This window comes from Branchiostoma floridae, chromosome 2, assembly GCF_000003815.2.
Source record: "Branchiostoma floridae strain S238N-H82 chromosome 2, Bfl_VNyyK, whole genome shotgun sequence".
Classification (NCBI taxonomy): Eukaryota; Metazoa; Chordata; class Leptocardii; order Amphioxiformes; family Branchiostomatidae; genus Branchiostoma; species Branchiostoma floridae.
The window spans coordinates 10,450,714-10,465,757 of NC_049980.1; the positions used below are offsets into that span (position 1 = coordinate 10,450,714).

General features: G+C 42.7%; 2 protein-coding genes across 2 annotated transcripts; both read left to right on the forward strand.

Annotated features, from left to right (window-relative positions):
- The first annotated feature begins 2,295 nt into the window (after positions 1-2,295).
- Positions 2,296-6,159, forward strand: LOC118403401 (cationic trypsin-like). Its single transcript, XM_035802115.1, has 5 exons — positions 2,296-2,449; positions 2,905-3,058; positions 3,629-3,726; positions 4,326-4,497; positions 6,054-6,159. Exons 1-5 carry the CDS (start codon positions 2,359-2,361, stop codon positions 6,157-6,159), a joined length of 621 nt encoding a protein of 206 aa, XP_035658008.1. The 5' UTR covers positions 2,296-2,358.
- Positions 6,160-7,945: 1,786 nt separating this feature from the next.
- LOC118409977 (trypsin-like) lies at positions 7,946-14,815 on the forward strand. The gene is made up of 6 exons (XM_035811403.1): positions 7,946-8,079; positions 9,053-9,224; positions 10,073-10,170; positions 10,915-11,076; positions 12,067-12,209; positions 14,572-14,815. Exons 1-6 carry the CDS (start codon positions 8,040-8,042, stop codon positions 14,713-14,715), a joined length of 759 nt encoding a protein of 252 aa, XP_035667296.1. The 5' UTR covers positions 7,946-8,039; the 3' UTR covers positions 14,716-14,815.
- Positions 14,816-15,044: the final 229 nt, after the last annotated feature.

The window sequence follows — 15,044 nt, forward strand, 5'->3', positions numbered from 1 at the left end:
ACGAGCCCTTTGGCCATTCCTGATGTCTTTGAAGCTTGGCAGGACAACATGTGCAAAATAGTCATCTCTCACCATGCAAGATAAGTATCTAACAGCAGCTCAAAAAAAGAACTAGAAACAGTCCTGCCTTCAAGTACCAGAGTTACCAACCTAGGGTTGATGTGTTCAAAAATTCGTATTTTCCCAGAACTATCGTAGAGTAGAATTTGTTATCACCAAGCACAGTTTTGCAGATATATGTGCAAACTCTAGGTGTAACAACAGGTCGTTCGGTGTAATATAACCAGCTGCTGCTGCGCCGCGTGCCTGCGAAGCCGGTGTGTTACGCCGAAGGGCGGTTATACCGGCACTATACTAGATACAGATACTGCAAGGGATGGACAGGCCTGGAGACAACTCTCTATCTTCATGGCTACCTTGTCCTCCCAACGACCTGGAGGCCGGTCAAGGGACTAGGTAGGTAGGTAGGATATCCTTGAGTTGAAAATAGGCATCTTTACCAATAGGATGGTAAGCACATCCTGCGTTAAACAAATACCGGGAACGTACGGGTGCCCTTGGTAACGTATACACAGCCCCATGACTAGGTGCTGATATCGAGAGCCAATGTCAACACTTGTAAATTCTACCCCACGCTTCTGACAGTGACCTTGAGTATAGTTAACAAGAGAATGTACATGTACAGTAAATATGCACAGCTATGCATGTAAAAGAATAAAATCTTTATTTTGATCTTGAATGAAGTATTATCCTGGTCAAAACTATCAACCATGTGCTCTATTTGCAGGAAAAGTGTATTTAATAGGACATCGAACCCATCCTTGCTAGTTGATGAATATCAAACCATTTTGAAGACTAAGGCAATATTGAATATTGCTATATGCGTTATTTCACAAGCGCGTAGGCTGGATAGTAAATGTTTGCACGTACGTACAAACTGTCATGGCACTGTGTCAGGTGACCTCTGTACACGGCAGTACCTGTGTGTGACCATGACACTGGATATCTCGCTGGGTATCTAACATGCGGCGAAGATGATAATGATCTCACGAGACTGCTTCACGTTTACGTTCTAAATTGGATTGGTGCTGCCTTGACTTTATAATGGGAATATCGTGCAAAGCGTACACGTATTGGTATGACTAAAAGAAACAAAACACACAAAGCGTAAAGCGCTTTTTCATTGAAATTTGTTGAGCGCTCTGTCATACTGCTCGGCTGCAGCAACACCACCAAGGTCCCGCAATTTCAATGAGATACCCCCTACGGTCTCATTTCCAAACGGGGGCCCGGCCGGGCTGTTTCTGACACGAACAATAAGTTTGTATACTTAGAAATAAACACAAATCATGCCGACAACTCCCTTTTTACGTTTTGTGTATTTTAGTGTCTTTAATATCATAGTTTTTCCCGAAAGCTGCCCGGCCGGACCCCGGTTTGGAAACGTGACCTTGGCATTAGAAGGCTTTTAGGAGCGCTGATGCGCGATTTTCAACATAGGACATGCAGGTTTTCGGAGAGTTTTTCTTTAGTTCATTCAAGGACGTTACGTTACCTGATGTAACGTCCTTGGTTCATTTGAAACTACATGTATGTCTTTGTATCAACTAACACGTGTGTCTCCAGAAGTATCATAGGTTTTCTAAAGCACATACAGTAGCCCAGGAAAGATTCTCTTCAAACACGCTTCAGATGATGTAATGTGACGAAGACATCAATACGAGCGATCGCGATGATGTCATGGTGACGCAGTGGTAGGCAAAAAGCAGGTGTTTGGCAAAAGATTGATTTACATATTAACCAGTAATTTGGGCCGCTAATTTGAATATCACTTTTTGATCCAATCTACTGACGTCCTGGTAGGCAACAACCGTCCAATACCCCGGATATAAACAACAACAGCGATCGCTCGTATTCCCCATTTATCTAGTGAATATGCTGTGCAGATCCACCTGTCTTGTATCGCTCTGTACTGTCCCCAGAGATGATGGTATGAGGCTTACGCGGTTACTTTTGAATCTTATGGTCCATAGTCTCGCAGAAGGAGAAGAATTGGTAGCAAATTTGTTCTAAGAACTTAAGTATGCAGATATCGTACCATGTACGCAAGAGAAAGCATCACCTTGGCCTAAAAGGGCTTTAGGGATCAATAGTTATCACAGTTATAACACGAGTTCATCTTTCAGATGCCTATTTTGTGGTTTAACACTAACCCTTATCTTAACACTGGTCGATAATTCATTATTAACTGTGAGAAAAGCCACCACCTGTTCGGACATCCGACGTACTTAGTCTACGTTATCTGATGGTTGCTGGGTGTATATATACATTGTACATGTACATGTTCGTCACCAGTCTATGTCTAGAGGTGGTTCACGTCCGAGCTCTGACAGCCGACTGAAACTCATCATGCGTTTTTTCGTCTTCCTCGCTCTTGTCTCCTACGCTGGTAGGTAGCATCACGTTGTCAACGCCATTGGCTCGAATTTGGTTGTTTGGAAGAAGGCCGACAAAATTACCCTTTGAAATACGTTACAAAACTGGTAAATAATAGTAAGATGTTGTTACCAACATTCTATTCTAATTCTACTCTCCAAGCAGAGGTTAGGCTCCGGCTGCTTTTTTACGTTTTGTAGATGTTTTTATCGGACTTGCAATTTTGTACCGTTTCCTTTAGGCCGCGAAACATAAAGAAAACGGCACAAAATAGAAAGCTCGATAAAACGCCTAAAAACATTAAAAAAACATCCAGAGCCTAACGTCTGCTTGGGGTGTATTCCTATTCCACATCTTGAATACTTCACACAACCTAAGTTTCACACAACCGAGGCAATGCTAGTATTTAGAAAGTCGAAATAATGTTCATTGATTCAAGTCGTTGAGGTTTTAAGTGTTTTTGTTCAGCGGCTCAGGCCGAGGACCGCATTGTCGGTGGGTCGCAGGCGAGCGCGGGTGAGTTCCCGTACCAGGTGTCTCTGCAAGACAACATAGGCCACTTCTGTGGCGGAACTCTCCTCAATAGCCGATGGGTCCTCAGCGCCGCTCACTGTCAAGAAAGGTACTGCAGCATTTATCACTTTATTAATTACTTTCTTTTGTATCAATTCTCACACGTCATTTATTTTTTAATATATTTTAAAGTGCAACGGTACATTACACAGTCATCATCACCGTACGGTAATTTTGGGGGCAATTCTGGGACAGCCATGCATGTGTCATGGAAAGTTTAGCTGTCTTGCTACACAAAAGGCTGTCTTAGAATTAGGTCATTGTCGGCGGTTGGTTCTATCACAGCCTCCTTGAAAATCATACGGTATAAAACACATACGATGATATCGCACGACTTATGTGACCGCGATCTAACTTGTCACCGTTCTCAAAGTCAGACAGAGTGGATTGCTTTATGTAGCAATTGCAATACATTGTAATAGATTAAACTCTGTAATGGGGTAGAATCTACATTTCACATTTCACCAATCGTTTATGATCCATCTTAAACTAAATAGAACGGTATGGTGAAAACAATGAAAAGAGTTACCGCTGCATTGCACCAGCTAGGAGGCCTATGCAAAGCACATGATGAGACGTGTTGGATGTCCGTTTACGGAACATATTGTGCTATTTCCAGTCCTAACCGCTTGACTATAGTTGCCGGAGACTTCGACTTGAGCAGGAACGAGGGACACGAACAGTCGCGTGACGTGGCTCGGGTCATCGTGCATCCCAGTAAGCGTCTATTCCGCATCCTTGTAAACATCCTATGATTCTGCAACACGTGTGTTATAGTTTATTATCATATAGCCAGGTGCCGCGGACCAATCAGAAGGCCCCGTTCCACGTTGGTTATGACGCCATAACACATAGATTCCCGCCAGCCCGGCGTGTATCGCTCTTCTGATTTGTCAGAATGAATCGACACCGGCACCGTTGTCGATGAAAATCTGTGGTTTTATTCGGTGCACTTTATAGCAAAGGACCAGGCGTTATGACACCATATACACCTCGGGGCGGGTCATTAACGCTTGATTATTAGACCTACATCACATGTTCAAACCGGGACCCGACTGAGCAGCTTTCGGGAACGAAATGTATGATATAGAACACACGAAACTGCACAAGACGTAAAGAAAATAGTCGTGGGCAGTATTTGTGTATATTTTTACGCATACATGTGTTATTGTCCCATATTGTTTAGTTATTAGTAAAGTTTTAAGATTTAGTCTGTATCCACTTCTTTGTAGTTTATATTTGACCATATAAAGGTCACTGCACTTTTTGTCGTGTCGATAAAGCTTGTTCTGTTCATCGCTACTCTCCTTGTCTAGACTACAACGACAACACCCTTAACCACGACATCATGCTCATCGAGGTCAGCTCTCCCTTCAACCTCAACTCTTGGGTCAGTCCGGTGAGTGTGCCAACATCCATGGTCTCCGTAGGGACCACGCTCACCGTCACGGGCTGGGGAAACACTCTTTCCAGCGGAAGTAAGTACCAGTATCTTAGGGCGCGGTCACATAACATCCATTGGCATAATACCGGTCGGTTTACTGCAATTTCTCAAGCAATGCTAATTTGGCAAATGATCAACGCATCATTTTCTCTAGTTACATGTTGCTGTTACAGCTTACCTTTGCCACTTCTTCTGTGTAAATTATTTTGTCTCTCTGGTCCTGCTAAAAACATAATATCGTAATTGGAACACACCGCGGAATTGCACGGAGAACGGGCGCGTGGCTGGAAGGGGGTGCACTATACCGGCCGAACGAAACACGGCACAATTAACTGCCGCTATGTACCTTTAGACATCCTCTGTTGTTCCTTTCTTTCCTGCTAGTAGTTGCACAAAACAAAAATCTGCATGAGCATACAAAAAGTCATGAGAAAATGGGCGTATACTGACTAGAATTTTCATTTAATTTTGGTCCGTCACAACCGCTATGACGTAAAACTTTACTGCTGGCCGTAGCATTAAAAATGGCGGGAAAATGGCGGCGTACGTTCAATTTGACCCATTCAGCCGTAGATCCGGGCGATAATGCAATGGTTCCTCACACTTTTACACGAGTTGTAGGTCACCAAAAGAAATTCAAGATTGCTGTTGAATCATGCTCGTCTTGTGCCGTGAGCACATGTGATTATTATCTACAAATCTGGCGATGAACGTGACAGTGTGTTTGTCCCACGACGAGCTCGCCTGCCCCGAAAATGACCTGAAAACTTTTGGCCTTGTTGTCTTCGAATGCATTGTTATCGATGCTTTGTAAATTATGTATTGGACACCTAGATGTCTGAAGTGTGCATACCTCAGAAATAACTATTGTTGCATGTGTAGATCTCTTTAAGTTCCACTATTTTTAATCGACCGGTATAAGGCTTATGACCGGTATTATGCCAATGCATGTTATATGTAGTTTTCACCCTATACAGCATAAGGTATTTAATGAAGAGAAAAGGCCAGGTATAAACTGTCTTTCACTGGAGTTCCTCTCAAGCTGTTTTTGTTTTCATCCACATTGACTGTTAACGTTCAGTAATGATCATATTTTTGTGGCGTCATGTGTGGCATAACTGGTAGAGCGTTCGGAACGGAATAGGTCACGAGTTCATTACTTGCTGTGCCCCCGACGTTGTGCCCTTGCGAAAAGCAAAATAGACAGAAAATGATCATATTCATATGAAGTGGTGACACATCATGTTGACTTTTATCCTGTTCTATGCTCCTATAAATTACAATTCTAAAATTGGCGCTCGGGTATATGTAAGACGCGGGGCTGTAACATCTGTTGGTTCTCAGGCCCCTTCCGCCCGTTCTGTATGATGTCCTTGCGTAAAATAGTCCTGTTTTACACAAGGACAAACACGTGAGCCACAGGTGTTATTTACATATACACAGTCACATGGGTAGTGCTGATTAGACTCCTACGCGACCTTCCACGAGGGCCGGCGGTTATTGTTGGGGGGAGCGCAATGGGGCAGGTTCTTACCCAACCCCGTAAAAACTCCCCCGGCCTGAGCTGATTTATAACTGGACGGACCGGCTACCCTCACAGCACAGTAGAGATAACGGCGAACTCCCGATGGTATGGTTGCCAGGCTAAGGGTTCTTATGCCACAAAGGCCGTGTCTAGGGAGCACAGACACGCTGTACAGCTGTAGACACGCTGTGCATCAACGCCTCTCAAAAATATTCAGGTTTACCGTACCCAAACGGAGAAGAAAGACTTTTTCCGCACGTTACATTGGAAATACAAGAATCATCTCATATCATTACATTTTGATTTTATCATCCGTGCATTTAAGACTTTTTCACCTGTGTCAGGGCTCTTAAGCTAAGGGCACAACCCGCCGTAGGTGCAAATACGTGTTGTCTACGTGCCAAAACGTGGGTGATCTTTTGGGAACCGTAAGTGGTAAGTACCGCCTCCGTACGAACTCGTAGGGAATCCGGCGGATATTGGAGCACGCACACACGCCGTAGAACTTTACGTGCAGGCAAAACTTTGTGTGCCATCGGGCTGGGCTGCAGATTCGCCCCCCGTACGTGTCAGTACGCGCCTGCCCTGTACAACCTGAACATTTTCAGAAATACGTGGCGGACATGGCCTCCCCTAAAAACGTACGGACAAATTGCACGCACGGCGGTTTGTGCCCTGCTAAAGCCTGGGGCACAACCCGGCGTACGTGCAATTTGTCCGTACGTTTTTTGTGGAGGCCACGTCCTGAAAACGTGGGGAACGACTGGCAAGAGCAGGGAGGGAGTACGTCAACGCACGTCACTCGCACGGTTGAGCAAGGTGTAAGTACGTGGTCTGCACGTCACGCCTGGCGGAGAGCGGATGCGTTCATCGTTCGTTGCGCAAGTGGTAGGTGAGTTGCACGTGCGTACAACGTACGGTCTCTGTGCGAGTGCCACGTTAACGTATGCAGGCCCTACTTACACGTGCTGCTTACGTACGGTTTCCTCACTCACTCACATGGTGTAAGTGCGTGCAAGTGCGATGAACGTAAGTTTTTCGGAGATGTTTATATAGGACGACCTTTCGAGGTCCTAGCGGCTGCCTCCAGAAGTCCTAGCAGCTGCCTCAAGTAAGATGCCACCATTCCACCGCAGAGACTCCGGATTCTGATGCTGCAATAGTAACTACAAGAGCACTTGACCGTGAGAAAACTTTAATAAACTCACGGAGCCAGTGCGCTGTGCGCCCATTGGCTGTACAGGGCAGGCGCGTCGCCCGTACTGGCACGTACGGAGGGCGAATCCGCAGCCCGAACGCAGAGAAAGTTCTGCATGCACTTAAATTTCTACGGCGCGTCTGCGTGCTCCCAAATCCGTGTGATTCGCCACGTGTTTGTACGGAGACGGTACTTACCACTTACGGATACCAAACGATTGCCCACGTTTTGGCACGTAGACAGCACGCACTTGCAAGTACGGCGGGTTGTGCCCCTAGCTTAAGGGCTGGTGCACATGTGGCTGATGGGCCCTTAGCTTCAGGAAGTTCATAGTCCTGGAGGTTCATTTGTGTTTTTCTAATCTATTTTTAATCATTGCCAGAAAGATACTGGTTTGATCAAATATCGGCAGATCTTTAAAGGTCATTTGACCTCTACATTTAACATGACTATGCATTTTTGTATGTTTGAGCAATGACATAAACTCACGGAAGGACAAGAATTGATAAGACATGCATATATTCATACCGTACAAAATGCACAGTAGAAAGACTCACATCTGCCAACAGGGCACAATGGATGTACATTTGAAGCTAATCTATATGAGCTTAGACCTATTTAGAGATTTTAGAATGAAGCTACATAGAAGCACATGGAGTCGACGTGTTGCCTTCTATCACTTATCTGCAAACGCACACATTTTGATCAATACTCGTACGGAAATTTCCCACCTGTTTATACCACTTGTATAACTGTCTTATCTGATATCTCCTGGGTGTAAATAATATATACACACCTCGGACGGTAGAAGTGCTCTTTTCTTAAGGAGATTGTAGACCTTTGCCAGCCGGCTTGAACAGAAGATGCGCGTTCTCGTCTTCATCGCTCTTGTCTGTTACACCGGTATGGAACATTTTGTCCAGATCATACTTTGTTATTTTGTCACATCAGTTTGTTCAATGTTTCTGATGACATTAAAAGAAGCCTTATCGAGCTATTCTGTCACATGCATGGGCTAGTATGTTGTAATATCTCCTTTGTACAAGATACTACAGAATTACTCATGTTGGCCTTTATTGTCTAGTGAGAGGAAATTAAAGCTTTACCTAGCATTTTTTTGTCTATTTTGTAGCTGGTAGTTAACCTGCAAAAGTCTCTGTCCTTTTTTTTCTATGCCTCAAAAGAGCTTCTTCTGTAAAAAAATGTGATAATCTTTGCTTAATATAAAACCTTTGTCGATCAAAGATAACTATTGCCACAATCACTGCTGTATTTCATAGTGAAGACAATGATTTACGTCATTACTCAGGAAGAGGTTGTATGTATGGTGACAACATTGAATGTTTAACGTTGATCGCCGGACTTGACCAGTGACGTATTCCTAAGAACGATAAACGGTTAAAACGACATGGTCAGGCGGCACTGATAAAACAGGCAAATCAACAGACCTTACTTTAGCCAATAGCCATACAAAATTTTGATTCGATAAAAGATGGCAAGCTAGTATAAGTAGGGACCATAAGTACAAAGTGGGACGGAAAATATATCCCTGTAATTGCTTATTTTGATCATTGATATTCATTGATAGATCGACCATACGTTAGGATAAGTAGAGACTATAGGTACAAAGGGGTCGGAAAATGTATCCATGTATTTGCTTATTTTGATCATTGACAGTCATTGATCAGTGGAAATTATGAAAATTAATTAACACCAACTAATTGCAAAAACAACTAGCGTCAACTTTTATTTTGTATCTGTACGTGGCAGTTCTAAGATCGTGCACATCGGTTACTCAAGAAATTGATTATATTCGTAGAGGTGTGTCGATTACAGTCTGGACAAGAAGGTTGAAAGTGTTGTTCTTTTCCTCCAGCGGCGCAGCAATGCGGACGGTCCTACTTTCCCGACCGTATTATCGGCGGGACGGAGGCTACTCCAGGTAGCTTCCCTTGGATGGTGTCCATACAGCAGAACGGCTATCACATCTGTGGCGGCACGCTCCTCAACAGTCATTGGGTCCTCAGCGCCGCTCACTGCCAAGCCAGGTACTGCAGAGTCAAATTTATTTTAAATGTAGCTCTCACACCATTTGCCAAGAGACGTCACAGATGACTATGGGAGGAGAACATCTGTAGCCCGCGATTATGAAAGGATGGCAAATACCGTCCTTACTGATTATGTAAATGAAGCCCGTATTTGCATAATGTAAACATTATCGTGTTACCCTTCACCTACGGGTCAAAAAGATATGTGCATTCATGCTTTCTTGCTTTATATTAGCTCAAAGAACAACTGAAACGCCACTGCGGTTCCCAAGGAAGCTGGAAGAGGGCACAGCCTTATATCATTTCACATATCTACTACCCAACATCGTGACCATAGCTTGTACCAGAGATAGAAAAAACAGAAGTTCTTGTGCAGTACGAAGGAAAGCTGCCAGAGAATTTCTTTGATCGGTCAAGACCGCATACCGCATATCAATATATTCATAGCTTGTGGTGTGATGCTGCTAAAACAGATGTGTATGATTGTTTCCATTGTTACATATATGTGATTCTTACCGTGTGACCTGTACTTAGCCCAGTGGGACAAAAATGTGCAATAAAGGTCTTCATTCGCTAAAACAGAAACGCCGTTACAACAACCACTGCTACAAACCTTACCTAAAACATGCCTTCTCAGTGGCAAAGGTGAAAAAAGGACAGTAATAAAAGTCTTTTCTAGTTTCCCTTGATGTCTTATTTTCTATCTTTGTGGACACATCAACATTTCTTTATCTCCCACCAGTTGGCAACCAATTCTGTCCACTTGGTTTTTACTCAGCTGTTTACCGATCAAGTTGTAACGTTATGTATTCTTTTTGAATATTTTGTATGTATTCTATTGTCGACAGTGCTAGTAGCCTGAGGATTATTGTCGGAGAGCACAACTTCGGCAGTCTTGAGGGCACTGAGCAGAGTACTGGAGTACAAGAGGTCATACCACATCCAAGTAAGCTTATATCCTGCTCTCCAAGCAGAGGTTGATTGGGGAAACTTGCCATTTGTTTCTGTCAGCCTCGGTACTTCTGGGTACTATCCTTCGTTTACTATGTCCCGCTGTTACCTTTGAGGACACATTCTTTATCATTGGACTAACAGGTCATATTCAAATCTTCTATCCGTTGTAATATTTTAACAGTATATAGCTAACGGTTGTAGAGGTGGTATTTTTTTCTAAGACAAATATATATTGTACAGTTGTGTGAGCCTCAGATTAACTATTGGAATATTTTCAGAAGAAATATTTTCAGAAGAAATATTTCCTGACAGTTTCAAACTGCTAAGAACTGTTTGAAGCTGTGATTGGTGATCCGCGAACAGGTTGGTATAACTGAATAACTGAATAACAGAGTTCTATATTCAAAACCTAGGAATAATTAAAATGAAACATTCAACGTTTTGATGACTGTCTGTCGCCTTCATCACGGCAATAACTGAGGCAGCTAGGTGTCACTCCAAACGTGTGGCAATACTTTACGTTTGGGACCGCATTGTTAACAGCGACACCTAGCTGCAATACAATGGCAAAGTGAACCAGTCATAATTGCCCCGAAGAAGATGACAAAACGTCATCAAAACGCCGGCTGTTACGTTATTCCTTGAAAAAAAAAGAACTTTGTTATTCTGTGATTGGCAATGTTTAGAATTTTTTTATGCAAACGCAAGTGTTTTGTTCACCGTTGATCTCGTTTAGACTTCGATCCCCTCACATTTGACAACGACATCATGCTGATCAGACTGAGCTATCCCGTCAATATCAACACCTGGGTCAGTCCGGCGTGCCTGCCTGCAGCTATGGTTGCCGACGGGACCAGGGTCACTGTCACGGGCTGGGGAAGCACTCACCCCAGCGGATGTAAGTACCAGTAATAATACAGTAGAAGCCGTTCAATTGCACTCCCAAATTGCCAGTACATTTTGTGCAATTATCCGGATGGTGCAACAAAGCGAATTTATCACTACTGGACATTGGGATTCCGTGCAATTAACAGACGTGTGCAGTTTTCCGTTGTGCAATTAACTGGCTTCTACTGTATCATATTCCGTACTCCGTGAATAGCTTCATCACAAACTTTCATACACAACTAAGTGTTTGTCTAAGCTTAAGCCAACATTTCGGTTACCAAATATCAACATCCGCCATAAGGCAAATATGATTGTTTCTTCACACAGTCGGTAGGTGTCGCTTGTGCAGTGTGTATCATGCGGTCTCAAACGTGACTGAGTTTATGATAATACATGTAATAACTTTATTGCACAACAATTGTAAAAGACACAAAGTATGGCATCTACCTGTACATAACTACAGTTCCATAAGCATCCAGAGTGTGTAGTATGAGATGAGAATTATCCACGTGACAATCATTGGATCCATACCGCTTCCGTAATCCAATGAGTGCATCTGTTGTCCCTTATAGCTATCATTTTGGCGCCGTCACAGTCTTCGGTAAAATCACTTTGATGTATATAATACATTTTATTATCATATTTAATAAAAATAAAATAAAATATAATACAACTTCGTTATTAACTACATTTCTTATAGTCTGTGTAACGCAAACTCCGCTTCCCGGGGCTGATTGGCCCCTCCCCGCGGATTCTTGGGCGCGACAGTGTAGGACGGTCCAATAATAAGAAGCACGATTAAATCAGGCAACATTTCGTACTGGTCGGTTACACGTACACAGACATCGCCAGCTGATTTCAGCCACACCGTGTCATGCTATTCAATGTTGAAGTCCTATTTATGCCTGTACTGGGTGTCAACGTTATGAATTATCAACGCTGTGTTAGCTATACCTATTTTCATACAACTTATTGTCTTTGCCATTCTGATCCCACCCAGCTCCCTACTCGTACAGGCTGCAGAGAGTGAATGTGCACACCATTCCCCGACGCCAATGTAACTCCCCGCACTCTTACAACGGGCGGGTCACCAGCAACATGTTCTGTGCCGGGCACCCGAACGGCGGCAATGACTCCTGCCAGGTACGTAAATTTTTAAGTAATATGACGTGTGTTGTAAAAACCAATGAAATCCAGCCCCTGCGAGGACTTCAAAGTTGATTGAGAAATAAAGTCTGAAAGTAACTCTAGTTATGAGAAATCTTTCGCCGGTGTAACAATGCTTACCCAAATTGTTTGTGTGAAACGGAGGTATTGTAGTAACTGTCGTTTGTTTGTAAGGGACATGTCCATCCGTAAGATAACTAGAGAACGCTTTGATGACTTGTTACCTTTGCCAGAATGGCTAAGGTTATGTTTTGGGCTTGTGAGTCTGTGTGTGTGTCTGTGTGTGTGTCTGTGTGTTAATAGCATAACTCGAGAAGCCTTGGATGGATCCTGATGATATTTGGTAGGTGGGTAGGGATCGGGAAAACGAAGGTCAAGTTCGATAATCGGCTCCCTAGCGGCTTGCTAAGGTACTGCAGTAGAAACTCAATTTTTGATATCTCGTGTTCTGGACGTGCTGTGGTCATAATTTTTGAGTGGTAGATAGCCCTTGTGGTAGAGAGTAAGTGCTGTAAGTTTGGGCCCCCTAGCGGCTTGCTTGAAACTGCAGTCGCCGGTTTCCTTTCAAACTTTGGACGAGAATTACTCGAGAACGTGTTGACGGATCGTCATGATTTTTGGCATGTAGATAGAATGAGTGATGACTTACATAATGGTATACTAATTATGCAAATCAACAGCTAATTTGCATAATTAATGAGGAAAATTCATAAATCCACTGCATTCCATGATAGGACTTTCAAACTTGTCACATATGTAGCTGGGAAGGAGAGAAATGTCGATAGATATCAATTATGCAAATGATGACCTCATTTGCATAATCAATGAGAAAATATGAACATGTTGACGGATCATCATGTTTTTTGGTATGTAGGTAGCGTAAGTGAAGACCTACATAATGAGATACCAATTATGCAAATCAACAGCTAATTTGCATAATTAATGAGGATATTTTATAAATTCACTACATTCCATGATAGGACTTTAAAACTTGTCACATATGTAGCTGAGAAAGAGAGAAATGTCAATACATATTTATCATGCAAATGATGATCTCATTTGCATAATTAATGAGAAAATATGAACGTGTTGACGGATCGTCATGATTTTTGGCATGTAGATAGCCCAAGTGAAGACTTATATAATGTGATACTTATTATGCAAAAAAACAGGTAATTTGCATAATTGATTAGGAAAGGTTAATAAATCCACTGCATTCCATTATAGTACTTTCACCAAAGTTGTCACATATGTAACTGAGAAAGAGGGAAGAGAGTAAGAGGTGTATTTAAAGACTTTGAAAGAGAACGGATCAAAGGATCATCATGATTTTTGGTATGCTGATAGCTTAAGTAATGCTTGATACAATTTGATATCAATTAATTGTAACTTGGGATCTAATTTGCATAATGAATGCCGAAATTTTATAAATCAACTCCAAGCATATAATTATAAAGAAAATGAAATGAGTAACGCATTTGTCTGCAGACATCATTCTACATAACAAACCTGGTTTATTTGGCAAAGGTATGTGTTCGTGGAACTCTAGTTTGGTATGCGGAGAGGTCTTTGTAAAACAATGAAATACCATAGATTATATTCCCTAGCGGCGTATTATGGTACTGCAGTGGAACTTCCGGTTTTGAGATCTCGTGTTCTGGGCATGCTATGGTCATGATATTTGAGTGGTAGATAGTGAAAAAGAGGGTAAGGCGTGTAGGTTTTGCCCCCGTAGCTATAGCATTTTGGGACTTTTGGGGCCAATTTTGTTTCAGAGTTTGACAAAGAATAACTCAAGAAGGGCAAGAAGTGCCTGCTCCGTCTTGATATCACCAGGTTACAATAGTCATAAGTTTATACAAGGATGCAGTGAAATGAACTTGGCGTCTTGCATCTCTGACACAAAAATTGGCATTCAATGGATGGGGATAAAGAATATCAATTTCATATATTCTTACAGTACGTGTTAATGAAATGAATTTAAACCTGCCAGAGCCCTTTCTAGATCTATATTCGTCGGGCAACAACAGAAACTTGAGGACATTTCCTTCTATGTCTAGTTGTACTGTAAGTAGTTTTTATACATGTAGACCTTACGGAAGTTGCTGTACTTTTGTCGTGTCAATAAAGACAGCGGTACGTAGTGGTGGAAAAGCTCTGGTGGTGGAAAAGTTTTTCATAGATTCTTCTCGACAGTTAAATCTGTCATAGCCCCTCTGAAAACCCAACGTCAAGACACAGATTTACCTCAACTTGCTTACAAGTTAACACTGTGTCTGTCTATTAATTGTGTGAATCCATTATCAAACATTGCTTCTGCGCCTGTGTTTGTGTGCAGGGAGACAGTGGTGGGCCCGGGGTGAGGTCCGGTACGGTGTACGGCGTGGTGAGCTGGGGGTACGGCTGTGGCGACGCCAGGTACCCTGGTGTCTACACCAAGGTGGCCAACTACGTCGGCTGGATCAACAGTTACATCAACTGAGTCAGCATTTTCAACGCGAGGCCATGATCAGGTATCAGGATGACCTGACGACGTTCTCAAACTTGCTGATCTTCAGAATAAAGCCATGATTGTTACAATTTTTGTTTTGTAGCATTTGTCTTGTTTTCTACGACTGCATACCGTGGCCTTCTCGCAGTGTATGTTGTATCTAAGGACTCTCATTCTCACTTTCTAACAATACCACCGCTTGAATTCAACGCTGACACAGCATGAAGGAATATACAGGTAAGTTATATCATGTGACCACGGCCGTCAGCGATGGCCATATGTCATACACGTCATTAATAGCATATACACAGCAGAGTATA